Source organism: Oncorhynchus clarkii, chromosome 3 (assembly GCF_045791955.1).
Source record: "Oncorhynchus clarkii lewisi isolate Uvic-CL-2024 chromosome 3, UVic_Ocla_1.0, whole genome shotgun sequence".
NCBI lineage: Eukaryota > Metazoa > Chordata > Actinopteri > Salmoniformes > Salmonidae > Oncorhynchus > Oncorhynchus clarkii.
In genome coordinates this window covers 58,366,981-58,386,142 of record NC_092149.1, presented here as the reverse complement: position 1 = coordinate 58,386,142, position 19,162 = coordinate 58,366,981, and the positions used below count along the sequence as shown (strand labels likewise).

The following is a 19,162-nucleotide window of genomic DNA, read 5'->3' as shown; positions in this document are numbered from 1 at the left end:
GAAGGTTAACCTTTAAAAAGGTCAACTTTTTCATGTTGCTGACATGGAAAGTCATAAAATCCTTTGTCGTTAATCTCTCACAACTTCATGGCAATGATAGTTTTATGCCATATTACATCACCAGACATTGCAACTATTTATGTAAATAAATATCATATTCCATATTTTTCTGAGATTTCCAGATCGAAGAACAGATGTGATAAGACCTCTTCACAACATGAGGCAGAAACAGGGCCAGCACACAGCTTGGTGAATCAGTCTCACATGCTAGGAACTACATAACGGTCATAATGAGCACCATGTTGTCATATGGCCACAGACATGGGACTTCTGCAAAGAGATAATACATTCTTGTAAAAGTAACACTGTAATGTCATTAAGGCATGTTGTCGAGAAAAGCTAAATATATAGAAAAGTACATCTTTCCAAAAGTATAGTTGTTTCCATTTTATTTAAGGATATTCACAAGTTATGCTAAAAAAAATACAAGAAACAATATTTCTTAACAAAACATTCAAGTGCAAAATGCTTTCATTTTGTGCCATACTATGGATCAAGTACTAATACATTTACGCCAGATTCCATGTCTATCATCATCTCCCAAAGTTCTCCCTGATCCAATGGGCATGGGGCATGCCTATGTCTCCAGTCATTCCTGGTCCATGTGTGCACTGCAGTGCTGCAAAATCCCACAGAGAACACACGATTAACATTCCCAGGACCATGAATAATCCTAGGGAATGTTCTGTGGAACATTTAAAGTCTCCCGGTTCCAGCCTCTCATTCGGCATGCTCCGTATAGTAGTTTGGGGCTCTGGCCAGGACTGATTGAAGGATCGATCGGTCACTGGGCATCCATCTTTGAATCAGCAATGGACATTAGACTTATGATGGGCATGATCCTCCTTGAACCCTTCCGGCTAACTCCTCTGCTTGCCAACTCCACTAGCTGGCAAGCTACATCCAATTCTATAGATCAACTGACCATTGGTCTTTGTCCAATTCTATTGATTCCATGGATGCTTTCTCCAGTCCCATTGGCTTATGTAGATGCAACCAATGTTAACAAACCAAGCATCATTCATTAGGACACTGCTGTAGTCCTTCGTGATTGTTCGATTGATCTATGTGACATCTTTAACACAGATTACCACCACACTTGTAACAACACACATCCTCCATGTTCAGAGGAACATGCTGCTCTGGTATAGTCTGGTCCCCTCTATAGGGACATGCTCTGAGGGACAGCAGTGTCACAGTAGGACCAGTATGGTCAACCCCAGGCCCAGGGTGGTGAGTAATGTCATCCAGCAGCAGCCCCACGCTGTCCTCACAGGGGCCTGGGGTGGGGCTGAGTTATAAGCCTGCTGCCTCATGGCAAACACAGCATTGGTGTGGTTGGTGGGGACCTCCACGTTGCAGATCATACCCTCACAGCACGACACACACTCCTACAAGAGGGAGAGGAGACAGAGGAGACAGAGCGGAGGAGTGAGCGACAACAAAATCAAAACACAAAGGCAGCAGTAATGACAAATACTTTTCAGCTGATTCTACAAATTCCTGAGGAGACAGATGATGGTGGGTTATTGTGAATGGGTTTTGGTGTATGGACTTACTGTGTGACCCATGTCCCTGTGATGTCTACAGCCTGAAGCATGACACACCTCCCTGGCAGCACACTTTTTGGTCACAAACTTGGTCTTGCCATGACTGGTGAAGTGGTGCACTGTCATACAGAACTGTGTATCTGAGGAAAGGATAACAAAGAAATATACATTACTCAACTGGTTAGCTGGCTTGACATGGGCCGGAGCTGTCCGGAGCGCCATATTTTAAGGGAACTGCATACCGGCTCTGCTATACCACAAAGTGGCCTATCACGGCCCAGATTCAGACACAGAGTCAAAAAAAGGTTGATCAAAGCAGAATGAAAGCGGGATCTGCATTGAATAGCAATGGGGAGTGGGCATTCATATCCAAAATCAAAAGTAACAGTCGATGCAGCTGGTGGCCACACCAGATACTAAGTACTGCAGTGCATCTCCTCCTCATGGACTGCACCAGATTTGCCAGCTCTTGCTGTGAGATGTTACCCCACTCTTCCACCAAGGCACCTGCAAGTTCCCGGACATTTTTTGGGGGAATGACCCTAGCCCTCACCCTCCGATCCAACAGGACCCAAAACCGTGACTCGCCAGTGAAGAGCACTTTCTGCCAGTCATGTCTGGTCCAGCGAAGGTGGGTTTGTGCCTATAGGTGATGTTGTTGTCAGTGATGTCTGGTGAGGACCTGCCTTACAACAGGCCTACAAGCCCTCAGTCCAGCCTCTCTCAGCCATAACTGTGACCTTAATTGCCTACCGTCTGTAATCTGTCTTAACGACTGTTCCACAGGTGCATGTTCATTATTTGTTTATGGTTCATTGAACAAGCATGTGAAACAGTGTTTAAACCCTTCACAATTAAGATCTGTGAAGTTATTTGGATTTTTATGAATTATCTTTGAAAGACAGGGTCCTGAAAAAGGGACATTTCTTTTTTTGCTGAGTTTATATGTAAATATTTGAGTATATCTTTTCATGTGACAACACTGAAGAAATGACACTTTGCTACAATGTAATGTAGTGAGTGTACCGCTTGTATAACAGTGTAAATGTGCTGTCCCCTCAAAATAACTCAACACACAGCCATTAATGTCTAAACCGCTGGCAACAAAAGTGAGTACACCCCTAAGTGAAAATGTCCAAATTGGGCCCAATTAGCCATTTGCCCTCCCCGGTGTCATGTGAGTCGTTAGTGTTACAAGGTCTCAGGTGTGAATGGGGAGCAGGTGTGTTAAATTTGGTGTCATCACTCTCACACTCCCTCATACTGACTGGTCACTGGAAGTTCAACATGGCACCTCATGGCAAAGAACTCTCTGAGGATCTGAAAAAAATAATTGTTGCTCTACATAAAGATGGCTTGGGCTATAAGAAGATTGCCAAGACCCTGAAACTGAGCTGCAGCACGGTGGCCAAGACCATACAGCGGTTTAACTGGACAGGTTCCACTCAGAACAGGCCTCGCCATGGTCGACCAAAGAAGTTGAGTGCACATGCTCAGCCTCATATCCAGAGGTTGTCTTTGGGAAATAGACGTATGAGTGCTGCCAGCATTGCTGCAGAGGTTGAAGGGGTGGGGGGTCAGCCTGTCAGTGCTCAGACCATACGCCGTACACTGCATCAAATTGGTCTGCATGGCTGTCGTCCCAGAAGGAAGCCTCTTCTAAAGATGATGCACAAGAAAGCCCGCAAACAGTTTGCTGAAGACAAGCAGACTAAGGACATGGATTACTGGAACCATGTCCTGTGTTCTGATGAGACCAAGATAAACTTATTTGGTTCAGATGGTGTCAAGCGTGTGTGGCGGCAACCAGGTGAGGAGTACAAAGACAAGTGTGTCTTGCCTACAGTCAAGCATGGTGGTGGGAGTGTCATGATCTGGGGCTGCATGAGTGCTGCCGGCACTGGGGAGTTACAGTTCATTGAGGGAACCATGAATGCCAACATGTACTGTGACATACTGAAGCAGAGCATGATCCCCTCCCTTCGGAGACTGGGCCGCAGGGCCACTGCCTTGCTAAAGAAGCTGAGGGTAAAGGTGATGGACTGGCCAAGCATGTCTCCAGACCTAAACCCTATTTAGCATCTGTGGGGCATCCTCAAACGGAAGGTGGAGGAGTGCAAGATCTCTAACATCCACCAGCTCCGTGATGTCGTCATGGAGGAGTGGAAGAGGACTCCAGTGGCAACCTGTGAAGCTCTGGTGAACTCCATGCCCAAGAGGGTTAAGGCAGTGCTGGAAAATGATGGTGGCCACACAACATATTGACACTTTCGGCCCAATATGGACATTTTCACTTAGGGGTGTACTCACTTTTGTTGCCAGCGGTTTAGACATTAATGGCTGTGTGTTGAGTTATTTTCAGGGGACAGCTGAGTGTACAGCTGTTATACAAGCTGTACACTCACTACTTTACACTGTAGCAAAGTGTCAGTTCTTCAGTGTTGTCACATGAAAAGATATACTCAAATATTTACAAAAATGTGAGGGGTGTACTCACTTTTGTGATATACTGTACACATACATATACAGTGCCTTCGGAAAGTATTCAGACCCCTTAACTGTTTCCACATAAAAACCTGTTTTTGCTTTGTCATTATGGGGTATTGTGTGTAGATTAATGCAGATTTTTTATATTTTTGAAAAAGGCTGTAATGTAATAAAATGTGGAAGAAGTCAAGGGGTCTGAATACTTTCCGAATGCAAAACATATTTCCTATGGCTTCTCAAAATGGACAGACAGTACTATTGCTGCTTATTTCTTGTTTTTCAAGTGAAGGTCTTTGACCGGAGCATGCTGTTCGATTCGCCTAGCCGACTTCGGCTATCCGCCAGTCGAACTGAAGCATGCTGACGCCTCAACAGTGCAGTTATTCTACTTTGTGGGGGGTTAAGTGCCTCCCAGTTAGCACATACGTTTTGAGAACCATATGTTTTTAAGGAGAGGGGTACCTAGTCAGTTGCATAACTGAATGCATTCAACTGAAATGTGTCTTCCGCATTTAACCCAACACCTCTGAATCAGAGCTGCGGGGGCTGCCTTAATCGCTCTCCACGTCATCGGCGCCCGAGGAGCAGTTCTTGTTGTGGGTTAACTGCCTTGGTCAAGGGCAGAACAGCAGATATTTCCACCTTGCCAAAGCTCTTAACCGCTAAGCTACCTGCTGCCTGGTGAGAGCGTGGTTATCCTATGGTTATTTTGCATACAACCTTCCCACAACTTTCTGGGAATGGTGCAAGATGGCTGCTTGGCTTTGGAACATTATTAGCACATTTAAGGAACTTGAAAAAAAGATTTTCTTGGTATTTCATAACTTCAACTTAACGTTTCCTAAAAGTAAAAAGAAATGTTACATTGGCAGGAGATAGTAGCCCAAATGGGATCAGAATGCAGATTTATAATAAAGCATTTCATGCATCATCACTTATGTAAGATGTAAACCCTACTATTCATAATGTGACGAGTAGATTCGCTAGTCATAATTTAGGCTAATAATATAACTCAATCACTGTTCTCAAAAAAGACTGTTCAACACATGGCTGAGAGCTCATTTTGTAGAGGCCTGGGATTTAGGCTATATCAGGTTTCTTCTTTCCTTGCACAGGAAAAACACATTTCATGCAATTCTACTTTATATGACTGGAGACATTAGCAGAATCTATTTTAATATGACAAATTACAGGGTAGCCTACTCTGCTGACAATGACAAACAATCAATAAAAACGACACTGTGCACATAATAGGCCTACAAGAAGGGGAGACACAAAGAGAATATGACGTCCATCTAAACTGGAGGAGGAAATTATTGTCCAAAAACAAACGTTTAAGTGACACAGACCCAACAATGATCAAGAGTGAATATGTGCAGTGATGAATATGCGTAGTGCGTACTCACTGGGGCCGATGCGCTCCGCTAGTGCCAATAAGATAACTTAATAGCCTAAGTTGAGACTTTTGATAACTAAAAGACAGATCTCTCTTTACAGCAATAGCCATTTGCTTTCCAAACTATGTCTTCCCAGGATGAATTTTGAAATATTGTGATATACCTGGCTGGGCTCTCTACTTTCACTGACAGTCTGAACTCAAAAATCATCTATTTGGTATTTGCAGCTCGCGCTGCCAAAATTGGACATTTGCAATTTTTAAATTTACAGTTATGGGAAGCTAATGATCCTATGTGGCCAAATCATGCTTGTTTAGACAGGAATATGCTGTCAATCTACTATAATAAATAGCCCAAACAGACTCTGGGACAGTTGTGGGACGATAAATCCCAAATGTATACAACCAGTAGGCCTAGGCTACATTAAAAAATGTACAGTTGAAGTCGGAGGTTTACATACATTCAAACTCAGTTTTTCACAATTCCTGACATTTAATCCTAGTAAAAATTCCCTGTTTTAGGTCAGTAAGGATCACCACTTTATTTTAAGAATGTGAAGTGTCGGATAAATGGTAGAGAGAATTATTTATTTCAGCTTTTATTTCTTTCATCACATTCCCAGTGGGTCAGAAGTTTACATACAGTCGTGGCCAAAAGTTTTGAGAATGACACAAATATTAATTTTCACAAAGTCTGCTGCCTCAGTGTCTTTAGATATTTTTGTCTGATGTTACTATGGAATACTGGAGTATAATTACAAGCATTTCATAAGTGTCAAAGGCTTTTATTGACAATTACATGAAGTTGATGCAGAGTGTCAATATTGTGTTGACCCTTCTTTTTCAAGACTTCTGCAATCCGCCCTGGCATGCTGTCAATTAACTTCTGGGCGCCATCCTGACTGATGGCAGCCCATTCTTGTATAATCACTGCTTGGAGTTTGTCAGAGTTTGTGGGTTTTTGTTTGTTCACATGCCTCTTGAGGATTGACCACAAGTTCTCAATGGGATTAAGGTCTGGGGATTTTCCTGGCCATGGACCCAAAATATAAATGTTTTGTTCCCCGAGCCACTTAGTTATCACTTTTGCCTTATGGCAAGGTGCTCCATCATGCTGGAAAAGGCATTGTTCGTCACCAAACTGTTCCTGGATGATTGGTAGAAGTTGCTCTCTGAGGATGTGTTGGTACCATTCTTTATTCATGGCTGTGTTCTTAGGTAAAATTGTGAGTGAGCCCACTCCCTTGGCTGAAAAGCAACCCCACACATGAATGGTCTCAGGATGCTTTACTGTTAGCATGACACAGGACTGATGGTAGCGCTCATATTGTCTTCTCCGGACAAGATTTTTTCCTGATGCTCCAAACAATCGGAAAGGGGATTCATCAGAGAAAATGACTTTACCCCAGTCCTCAGCAGTCCAAACCCTGTACCTTTTGCAGAATATCAGTCTGTCCCTGATGTTTTTCCTGGAGAGAAGTGGCTTCTTTGTTGCCCTTCTTGACACCAGGCCATCCTCCAAAAGTCTTTGCCTCACTGTGCACTCCCACCTGCCTGCTGCCATTCCCGAGCAAGCTCTGTACTGGTGGTGCCCCGATCCCGCAGCTGAATCAACTTGGTCTTGGCGCTTGCTGGACTTTCTTGGGCGCCCCGAAACCTTCTTCACAACAATTGAACCGCTCTCCTTGAAGTCCTTGATGATCCGATAAATGGTTGATTTAGGTGCAATCTTACTGGCAACAATATACTTGCCTGTGAAGCCCTTTTTGTGCAAAGCAATGATGACGGCACGTGTTTCCCTGCAGGTAACCATGATTGACAGAGGAAGAACAATGATTCCAAGCACCACCCTCTTTTTGAAGCTTCCAGTCTGTTATTCAAACTCAATCAGCATTACAGAGTGATCTCCAGCCTTGTCCTCATCAACACTCACACCTGTGTTAACGAGAGAATCACTGACATGATGTCAGCTGGTCCTTTTGTGGCAGGGCTAAATTGCAGTGGAAATGTTTCTTGGGGATTCAATTAATTTGCATGGCAAAGAGGGACTTTGCAATTAATTGCAATTCATCTGATCACTCTTCATAACATTCTGGAGTATATACAAATTGCCATCATACAAACTGAGGCAGCAGACTGTGAAAATTAGTATGTGTGTCATTCTCAAAACTTTTGACCATGACTGTACACTCAATTAGTATTTGGTAGACTTGCCTTTAAATTGTTTCGGGTAGCTTTCCACAAGCTTCCCACAATAAGTTGGGTGAATTTTGGCACATTCCTGCTGACAGAGCTGGTGTAGCTGAGGCAGGTTTGTTGGCCTCCTTGCTCTCACACGCTTTTTCAGTTATGCACACATATCTTCTATAGATTGAGGTCAAGGCTTTGTGATGGCCACTCCAATACCTTAACTTTTTTTGTCTTTAAGCCATTTTGCCACAACTTTGGAAGTATGCTTGGAGTCATTGTCCATTTGGAAGACCCATTTGCGACCAAGATGTAACTTCCTGACTGATGCCTTGAGATGTTGCTTCAATATATCCACATAATTTTCCTACCTCATGATGCAATCTATTTTGTGAAGTGCACCAGCCCCTCCTGCAGCAAAGCACCCCCAAAACATGATGCTGCCACCCCCATGCTTCACGGTTGGGATGGTGTTCTTCAGCTTGCAAGCATCCCCCTTTTTCCTCCAAACATAACGATGGTCATTATGGCCAAACAGTTCTATTTTTGTTTCATCAGACAAGAAGACATTTCTCCAAAAAGTACAATCTTTGTCCCTATGTGCAGTTGCAAACCGTAGTCTGGCTTTTTTACGGCGGTTTTGGAGCAGTGGCTTCTTCTTTGCTGAGCGGCCTTTCAGGTTATGTCGATATATGACTCGTTTTACTGTGGATATAGAAACTTTTGTACCCGTTTCGTCCAGCATCTTCACAAAGTACTTTGCTGTTGTTCTGGGATTGATTTGCACTTTTCGCACCAAAGTACGTTCATCTCTAGGAGACAGAACGAGTCTCCTTCCAGAGCGGTATGACGGCTCTGTGGTCCCATGGTGTTTATGCTTGCATACTATTGTTTGTACAGATGAACGTGGTACGTTCAGACGTTTGGAAATTGCTCCCAAGGATGAACCAGACTTGTGGAGATCAATTTTTGTTTTATGAGGTTTTGCCTGATTTCTTTTGATTTTCCCATGATGTCAAGCAAAGAGGCACTGAGTTTGAAGGTAGACCTTGAAATACATCCACAGGTACACCTCCAATTGACTCAAATGATGTAAATTAGACTATCAGAAGCTTCTAAAGCCATGACATAATTTTCTGGAATTTTCCAAGTTGTTTGAAGGCACAGTCAACTTAGTATATGTAAACTTCTGCCCCACTGGAATTGTGATAAAGTGAATTATAAGTGAAATAATCTGTCTAAACAATTGTTGGAAAAATTACTTGTGTCATGCAAAAAATAGATGTCCTAACCGACTTGCCAAAACTATAGTTTGTTAACAAGAAATTTGTGGAGTGGTTGAAAAACGAGTTTTAATGACTACAACCTAAGTGTATGTAAACTTCCGACTTCAACTGTACCTGATGCAACAGATCAGAACATTTAGCTTAAAATGTTGATAAACTATTATTTCTTAACATTATCAGTCCAGCAGTGCGCACAAGGCTTGAATGTTCATTTGGCTACCGGACAATGAAAGAAAGTTGAAAACCTATAAAACATGAGAGAACTAGGATACTGGTTTCATGGCATGTATAAAATAATTCCCTCTACGAATATGGTCCGATTTTGCCTAGGCTACTTTGAATCAAGGTAAAATGTATGTAGTAAAATGTTCAGGATTCAAACAATTAAGTAGCTTTATGTTTTCAAAATGGATACTGCCTCCAGCTCATTGCAAAGATGTGTGACGGTCTGATGAAGCCTGCCTTCAAGCGCGCATGAATTACCAGTTGAGAAATAAAAATACTTGCTATTTTTAATCGTGGCCCAAAATCTATTTTTAACACAGGATTGCACTTAGAATTGTTGCGCAATTATTGGGCTTATAAAAGTTCTGTCTGACAGATTTTCCACAAAAAGGCTCTGTATCTATATGCTGTGCATGTGATAAATAAGAAACAACAAATATACCTACGTGCCAATTCAATTGTTTTTCTTCTCCTGGACAATTGGCCGGAGCCAATTTTATTTAATCAGCTTTTCTTTTTTTCCCCGGCTAACAGAAACTCTGCTACATAGAGATGCCACCAATTATTGGTCATGTAAATTTGGTTAAAAGTCACGGAGAAGTCATGGAAGTCATGAAATCAAAATGTGTATGAACCCTTAACAGTGAATAATCAGAGGTTTCTATAGCATAATGTCATTTGGGAATTTCTGTGAACGTAGTCTAATGGACCAACTTGAAAAATGACTGCTCCTGCACCTCTTTCAAGCACTGGCTATAACAGCATAATCATAAGGTATTATAACAGTGTAACAGCAATAATAACAATTATTATTAAGTACTGGTTAACCCTATCAGTCATGCCAATGAGAAACACTAATATCTGACAGTATCTGTGTGAAACAACAGAGGGTACTACTCACTCTGTGGACACCACTTGTCCTCAGCCCAGCGGTTACAGTTGTAGTTGTCTGCAGCTTGCTCGCAGGTGAAGCACTTGAAACTCTTAGGGAATGGAGTGGCTGTGAAGACATTCCCACACTGTGTGTGAATCTATGTTTTCGCTCACATTGCTTCTGTTCAAACTTTTGTCATGATGGATTCAGGTATAAAAAGTTCACAACATTGTTGAAGACATGACATAATTTCAACGAGTAAGCAGAATGTACCTTCCACAGGTGGTTTGACGTTGTAGAAGTTGATGCGATCAGCTGTAACCTGGTCACATATGGCCACCAGCACCAGGAGTTGGATAACAGCGGTGAGGTGCAGGGCCATGGAGAATGACATCATCACAGTCTATCAGCAACCTGAACCACAGCAACAGAAATAATCAGGAATGGACATATAATCAAGTATAATTTTAGCCTTTGCAAGCTCATGTAACATAGAACCAGGTGAATGGGAAAGGAGAAGAAGAAGGAAAATAATAATAAATTAAAGTGGATATTGAGAACGAGAAGAAGGAACAGGTTGGCCCTCTCTGGGACATTGAGAATTTGGATTATCATGGAATTGAGTCACTCCATGCCCTGCCCTAACCACGTTTACCTGATCCTGAGGGGGCAAGCCTCTGAGCTGAGGGGGAGGACCTCAGAGAGCTGCTGAATGGTTCTGGTCTCTATCAGATCTTTGAACCTTGACTTCTGACCCTTGTTCAGATGGGGCGGGGTAATCAGAGAGTCACAGCTGAGAGAGCAAACTGACTCACTGGGGTCTAGAGGAGTCCATAGAGTGGCTAAAGAGACTGATCCTTTCCTGTCTAAAGCTGCTATTTGAGCAGGCAATGGATAGTGTCCACTTATGAGAAGAGGAAAGAGCGATCAATGGCTGATCTTTGGAGAGCTTTTGATAAGCCAAACATTATTGTTAATTGTTGTTTATATCACAAATTATTATTATCACATTTGTCATCAAGCATCATGAATGTAGCCATACTGCATTGTCGCCGTTTTGCAAGCTCCGACCCCACTTTGCTATTTTGTGATTATTCCGTCATCTATTTTTACGAAATGTATTCGCTATCATTTCTTGCCTCTTCAACAACAACTGGTTTGCTGATTCTAGCGTGTTGGAAGTGTCGACCCATTGTTCACCCGTCTTGTAATACCTGATGGTCAAATGCCGACCCTTCTACCTCCCAAGGGAGTTTTCATCTGTTATTGTGACTGTTGTATACATTCCACCTTAGGACAAGAAAAATGACAAGCTGGCAATTAACGAACTGCACGAGGCAATAAACAAGCAGCCGGTCCGTGGCAGTCCTTCGTGGGTAAATTTTGTCAACAAACTTTGTCATCAAAGTCGGGCATTCTCTGGATTTATGGTGCTTTAAAGACAACTGGGAATTCAGAAAAAACAAGGTCAAATCATGATGACATCAGTGATCTTCAGGTCGGAGCTCTAAAAAGAGGCCCGAGTTCCGGACTTGCAATTCCGAATAGGATGAACATTCAAAACATATTTTACCAGCCGGACCCGTTTTTTTTCCAGAGTTCCCAGTTGTCTTGAACTCATTGAAGTCAGATTTCCCATTTCCACCACCATAGAAAGCACTGAGCTAGGCTGAAACACCAGAATTTTGGAGCTGCATTTCTCAAGAAAGCAAAAAAGAGAAAAAGTTTGTATGCGGCTTTATTAACTCAATTATTATTATTATATATATTTTTTTTTTACATTGTTTGCAAACTGATATGTGACACATATTAATGTCAAAAAGACGCAGATGTCGCAGATGCTACGCTATAGGACTGTTTTGCTAGCACAGACTGTAATATGTTCCGGGATTCATCCAATGGCATTGAGGAGTATACTATCTCAGTCATCGGTTTCATCAATAAGTGCATCAACGACGTCATCTATACAGTGTACATATCCCAACCAGAAGCCATGGATTACAGGCAACATCCGCATTGAGCTAAAGGCTAAAGCTGCCGCTTTCAAGGAGCGGGACACTAATCCGGATGCTTTAAGAAATCCCCATACTCCCTCAGATAAACCGAACCATCAAACAGGCAAACCGTCAATACAGGATTAAGATTGAATCCTACACACCGGCTCTGACGCTCGTCAGATGTGGCAGGGCTTGAAAACTATAAACGGACTACAAAGGGAAACCCAGCCAGCTGCGAGCTGCCCAGTGACGCAAGCCTGCCAGATGAGCTTAATGCCTTTTCGCTTCGAGGCAAGCAACACTGAAGCATGCAGGACAGCACCAGCTGTTCCGGAAGACTGTATAACGCTCTCGGTAGCCGATGTGAGCAAGACCTTTAAACAGGTCAACATTCACAAAGCCGCGGTGCCAGATGGATTACGAGGACGTGTACTCAAATCATGCGCGGACCAACTGGCAAGGGTCTTCACTGACATTTTTAACATCTCCCTGACCAAGTCTGTAAAAACGACATGTTTCAAGCAAACCACCATTGTCCTTGTGCCCAAGGAAGTGAAGGTAACCTGCGTAAATGATTACTGTCCCGTAGCACTCACGTCGGTAGCCAAGAAATGCTTTGAAAGGCTGGTAATGGCTCACATCAACAGCATCATGGCGGATACCCTAGACCAGTGGTTCCCAAACTTTTTATAGTCCTGTACCCCTTCAAAACATTCAACCTCCAGCTGCGTACCCCCTCTATCACCAGTGTCAGCGCACTCTCAAATGTTGATTTTTGCCTGCCACACACACACACAATACGATACATTTATTAAACATAAGAATGAGTGTGAGTTTTTGTCACAACCTGGCTCATGGGAAGTAACAAAGAGCTCTTATAGGACCAGGGCACAAATAATAATCAATAATTTTGCTCTTTATTTAACCATCTTACATTTAAAAAGCTTATTTGTTTATAATTTACACCCTTCTCAGGTTAATGAGATGGGTGTGCTTGAAAGGATACACATAACTTTGCAATGTTGGGTTGTATTGGAGAGAGTCTCAGTCTTAAATACATTTCCATACACAGTATGTGCCTGTATTTAATTTTCATGCTAGTGAGGGCCGAGAATCCCCTCTCACATAGGTATGTGGTTGCAAAGGGAATCAGTGTCTTAACAGCACGATTTGCCAAGGCAAGAAACTCTGAGCGCTGCCCTATCCAGAAATCTGGCAGTGGCTTCTGATTAAATTACATTTTCACAGAACCGCTTGTTGCAATTTTGACGAGGATCTCTTGTGAAGATATCAGTAAGTGGACTGGAGGCAGGGCATGAAGGTATAACGAATCCAGTTGTTTGTGTCATCCGTTTCAGGAAAGTACCTGATTTGGGGCGGCAGGGTAGCCTAGTGGTTAGAGCGTTGGACTAGTAACCGAAAGGTTGCAAGATCGAATCCCTGAGCGTACAAGGTAAAAAGCTGTTGCTCTGCCCCTGAACAAGACAGTTAACCCACTGTTCATATGCTGTCATTGAAAATAAGAATTTGTTCTTAACTAACTTGACTAGTTAAATAAAGAAAATATTGCTTTGCTATATCACATGTGACATTGTCCGTAAGCTTCCTTTGAGTTCATTTGCACACCAAAAAACATACAATGATGGAAAAACCTGTGTGTTGTCCTTGTTAATGCAGATAGAGAAGAGCTCCAACTTCTTAATCATAGCCTCAATTTTGTCCCGCACACTGAATATAGTTGCGTAGAGTCCCTGTAATCCTAGATTCAGATCATGCAGGTGAGAAATAACATCACCCAGTCGTGTGAAAAACTTGTCATCATGCAAGCGGCCAGACAAGTGAAAATTATGGTCAGTAAAGAAAACTTTAAGCTCATCTCTCAATTTAAAAAAACATGTCAATACTTTGCCCCTTGATAATCATTTTAAATGAGCGTTACATGGTCACTGTCCATATCATTGTATAGTGAAGAAAATACACAAGAGTTCAGGGGTCTTGCTTAAACAAAGTTAACCATTTTCACTGTCATGTCCAAAATGTTTTTCAAGCTGTCAGGCATTCCCTTGGCATCAAGAGCCTCTCGGTGGACGGTGCAGTGTGCCCAAGTGACGTTGGGAGCAACTGCTTGCACCTGCGTTACCACTCCACTATGTCTCCATGTCATGGCTTTTGCACCATCAGTACAAATACCAACATGAGCAGCAACTATGTTTGGCTAGTGGAATTCCCGCGAGAGAGTAACGTTTAATGTGATTGTATGTTAATTATTTGACTAGGATACCTGTATTTGACATTGTGTTGTTATTTCGCTGAACACTAGATGGTTTAATTTTATTTTTGGCAGTGAATCAAGGCTACTCAGGTAGAAAAAAAACTACTCAGGTAGAAAAAAAATGTATGCTTGGAAAATATAAATTTACTGTTTGAAAATGTGAATCACATTTTTATTTGGCGTACCCCCGGCGGCATTGCGCGTACCCCAGTTTGGGAATACCTACCCTAGGCCCACTCCAAACTCAACAGATCCACAGATGACGCAATCTCAATCGCACTCCACACTGCCCTTTCCCACCGGGACAAAAGGAACACCTATGTGTTCATTGACTACAGCTCAGCGTTCAACACCATAGTGCCCACAAAGCTCATCACTAAACTAAGGACCCTGGGACTAAACACCTCCCTCAGCAACTGGATCCTGGACTACCTGACGGGCTGCCCCCAGGTGGTAAACGTAGGCAACAACACATTTTCCACACTGATCCTCAACACTGGGGCCCCTCGGGGGTGCGTGATTTGTCCCTCCTGTACTCCCTGTTCACCTACGACTTCATGGCCAAACACGACTCCAACACCATCATTAAGTTTGCTGACGAAACAACAGTGGTAGGCCTGATTACCAACAACGATGATACAGCCTATAGGGGGGAGGTCAGAGACCTGGCAGTGTGGACTACAGGAAAAGGTGGGTCGAACAGGCACCCATAAACATCGACTGAGTTTCAATTTCCTTGGTGTCCACTTCACCAACAAATTATCATCGTCCAAACATACCAAGACAGCCGTGACACCAACACTTTTTGCCCCCCCTGGAGACTGGAAAGATTTGGCATGGATCCCCAGATCCTCAAAAAGTTCTACAGCTGCACCATCGAGAGCATCCTGACCAGTTGCATCAGCCTGGTATGGCAACTGCTTGGCTTCTGATCGTAAGGGGCTACAAGGGGTAGCGCGTACGGCCCAGTACATCACTGGGGCTAAGCTTCCTGCCATCCAGGACGTACATACTAGGCGGTGTCAGAGGAAGGCCCAACAAATACTAGAGAGCCAAGTCTAAGACCAAAAGGCTCCTTAACAGCTTCTAACCCCAAGCCATAAGACTGCTGAACAATTAAACAGATGGCCACCTGGACTATTTACATGGACCTCTTCTCTTCTTTCAAACTCCCTGTGTTCTATTGGCTGCTGTACTTAACATTCGGAAAACAAAAGCTTTCATCCCTCTTTGAATAGTGTATTAGTATAAGAAATGCTTAAAAAAGCTTTCCTAGCTTTTCCTAGGACAGGAAGAGCTATGGGACGTTTTTTAAGGAGACATGCCAGCGGAGCGCAGGTGCATATTGCACAAGAGGCTATAAGTTAGAAGCTTATGATTAACCCATCCTTCATTAGCTAAATATAAGGCTAATACCGCATTTCATGTATTACTTGAAAGAGGTAGGTTAGGACATCTATATATATATATCAATCTTAAACAGGATTAGGCCCATCTACTTTGGATGCAATTTGAATGGAATTGATGGAGAGAGAGAAAGTGTCACACCCAGATCTGTTTCACCTTGTCTCCACCCACTCCAAGTGTCACCCATCTTCCACATTATCCCCTGGGTATTTACACCTGTGTTTTCTGTCTGTCTGTCTGTGCCAGTTCGTCTTGTTTTGTCAAGTCAAGCAGTGTGTTACTCCGTGCGCCTGCTTTTTTCTTTTCTCTGTTTTTTGCTAGTCCTCCCGGTGTTGACACTTGCCTGCCTTGACTCCGAACCCGCCTGCCTGACCATACTGACCGGAGCTCGAGCCTGCCTGCCACTCTGTACCTCCTGGACTCTGACCTTGTTATGATCTTTTGCCTGTCCACAATCATTCTCTTGCCTGCCCCTTGGATACTAATAAATATCAGAGACTTGAACCATCTGCCTCCCGTGTCTGCATCCTGTGCCCTTATAGATAGACTGTGAGAGTGCTCGCATGCATACTGACTTAAAGCAACGATAATCAAGTGACAGGCTGTTTTAAAACTCTGCAGCTGCAATTGAAAAAAAAAACATCTTTACAATGAAAAAATAAGGTGACTCCTGAAAGCCAGATGGAGATGTGTAAATTAGACATACATTAAATCCTTATATCACTGTAATATAGGCTATGCTACAGAAGATTTTTCTACCTTTCACAAGAAAAAAAGTTACCATGATGAGGTGCATGCACTGTTAACTGCGCTCCATACTGAGATGCGCTTTCTGTCCCCACCCTGAGCGTTGATGATTGATCATCAAGACAGCATAGAATAGGCGTGGTCCATAGAGATGGCAGATTTAGACATGGCATATAATTTAACAGTTCTATTTCACCTCATGCTGTTATTTATCCCAGGAAAGGGAGTGGGGGGGGGGGGGGGGGGCAGCATTCCGCCATCCACATAGAAGTGGCTGCAGTGGAGCAGGTCGAGAGTCTCAAGTTCCTGGGAGTCCAAACCCCTGAGGACTTAAAATGGTCCACACACGCACATAAACTTGAAGAAGGTGCAACAGCGCCTCTTCGACCCTCAGGAGGTTGAAAAGGTTTGGCATGGGCCCTCAAATCCTCAAAAAGTTCAATATGTGTGCAATTGTGAGCATCTTGACTGACTGCATCACTGCTTGGTATGGCAATAGCAACATCCTCGATCACATCGCGCTACAGAGGGTGGTGCAAGCAACCCAGTACATCACTGGGGCCAAGTTCCCTGCCATCTAGGACCTCTATATCAGGAGGTGTGAAAGGAAGGCAAGGGAAATCGTTAGTCACCCAAGCCATAGACTGTTCTCTCTGCTTCCGCACGGCAAGCAGTACCGGTGCATCAAGTCTGACACCAACAGACTCCTGAGCAGCTTCTCTCCGCAAACCACAAGACTGCTAAATAGCTAACTAAATACACTGAACAAAAATATAAACGCAACATTTTCCATACTCACATAAAAACGTATTTCTCTTACACAGGTGCACCTTCTGCTGGGGACAATAAAAGGCCACTCTAAAATGTACAGTTTTGTCACACAACACAATACCACAGATGTGTCAAGTTTTGAGGGAGCGTGCAATTGACATGCTGACTGCAGGAATGTCCACCAGAGCTGTTGCCAGATAATTTAATATTAATTTCTCTACCATAAGCCACTTCCAACGTTGTTTTAGAGAATTTGGCAGTACGTTAACCGGCCTCGCAACCGCAGACCATGTGTAACCACGCCAGCCCAGGACCTTCCCTTCTGGCTTCTTCACCTGCGAGATGGTCTGAGAACAGTTACCGAGACAGCTGATGAAACTGAGGAGTATTTCTGTCTGTAACAAAGCCCTTTAGTGGGGGAAAACTCATTCTGATTGGCTGGGCCTGGCTCCCCAGTGGGAGCCATGGCGGCACCCCTTCCCAGTCATGTGAAATCCGTAGATTAGGGTCTAATTGTAATGGTATTTGTCGTCTGAAGAAGAGGAATCATCGGACCAAAGCACAGCGTGGTAAGTGTTCATGCTTGTTTTATTAAAACTGAACACTATAACAAACATAAACAAGAGAATAACCAAAACAGTCCTGTAAGGTGCAAACACTAAACAGAAATGAACTACCCACAAAAACCATGTGTGGAAAAAGCTACCTAAGTATGGTTCCCAATCAGAGAAAACGATAGACAGCTGTCCCTGATTGAGAACCATACCCGGCCAAAACAAAGAAATACAAAAACATAGAAAAAATAACATAGAATACCCACCCAAATCACACCCTGACCAAACCAAAAGAGAGACATAAAAAGCTATAAAAAGCTTACATGATTTGTAACTCAGTATTGTCACGTTCTGACCTTAGTTCCTTTGTTTTAGTATGGTCAGGGCGTGAGTTGGGTGGGTTGTCTATGTTCGTTTTACTATAATTTAGGATTTCTGTGTTCGGCCTAGTATGGTTCTCAATCAGAGGCAGCTGCCAATCGTTGTCCCTGATTGAGAATCATACTTAGGTAGCCTGGTTTCACTTTTGAGTTGTGGGGGTTTGTTTTCCGTGTGAGTGTTTGGTCCACACGGTACTGTTTTCGGTTTTGTATATTCACGTCATGGTTTGTTGTTTTGTTCGAGTGTTCTATTGTCTTTATTAAAAAACATTATGGACACTTACCACGCTGTGCATTGGTCCTCCGATCCTTCTCGCTACTCCTCCTCAGAAGAGGAGGACGAGAATCCTTACAAGTATAATTGTTTAATGTTGCATATCTTTTTTTTTACCCCCTTTTTCTCCCCAATTTCACGGTATCCAATTGTTAGTCGTTACGGTCTTGTCTCATCGCTACAACTCCCGCACGGACTCGGGAGAGGCGAAGGTCGAGAGCCATGAGTCCTCCGAAACACAACCCAACCAAGCCGCACTGCTTCTTAACACAGCGTCCATCGAACCCAGAAGCCAGCCGCACCAATGTGTCGGAGGAAACACCGTAAACCAAGCAACCTGGTCAGCGTGCACTGCACCCGGCCCGCCACAGGAGTTGCTAGTGGGCGATGAGACAAGGATATACCTGCCCTAACCCAGACGACACTTGGCCAATTGTGCGCCGTCCCATGGGCCTCCCGGTCCCGGCCGGCTGTGACAGAGCCTGGGCTCGAACCCAGAGTCAGACCACTGCGCCACCCAGGAGGCCGCATTTTATATTTTTGATCAGTATATATTGTTATTGATTACTGCATTGTTAGGTTTAGAGCTTGCAAGAAAGGCATTTCAATGTACTTGTGCATGTGACATTAAAACTTGAAACTTGGTCATTTTAAATGGCAAAAACAGGCAAAACAGAAGACCGGAGATGGTCTGA

At 43.4% G+C, this 19,162-nt stretch overlaps 1 protein-coding gene across 1 annotated transcript in view; it reads right to left on the bottom strand.

The window, feature by feature from the left end:
• Positions 1-432: 432 nt before the first annotated feature.
• LOC139406052 (ly6/PLAUR domain-containing protein 6B-like) overlaps positions 433-19,162 on the bottom strand; it is a 48,087-nt gene continuing 29,357 nt past the window's right edge. The window contains exons 2-5 of the mRNA XM_071148516.1: positions 10,339-10,479; positions 10,093-10,191; positions 1,620-1,750; positions 433-1,451 (exon numbers count right to left, since the gene is read on the bottom strand). Of these exons, the coding sequence (XP_071004617.1) occupies positions 1,254-1,451; positions 1,620-1,750; positions 10,093-10,191; positions 10,339-10,462 (552 nt within the window). The 5' untranslated portion in view covers positions 10,463-10,479 and the 3' untranslated portion in view covers positions 433-1,253. The remainder of the gene's footprint in view (positions 1,452-1,619; positions 1,751-10,092; positions 10,192-10,338; positions 10,480-19,162) is intronic.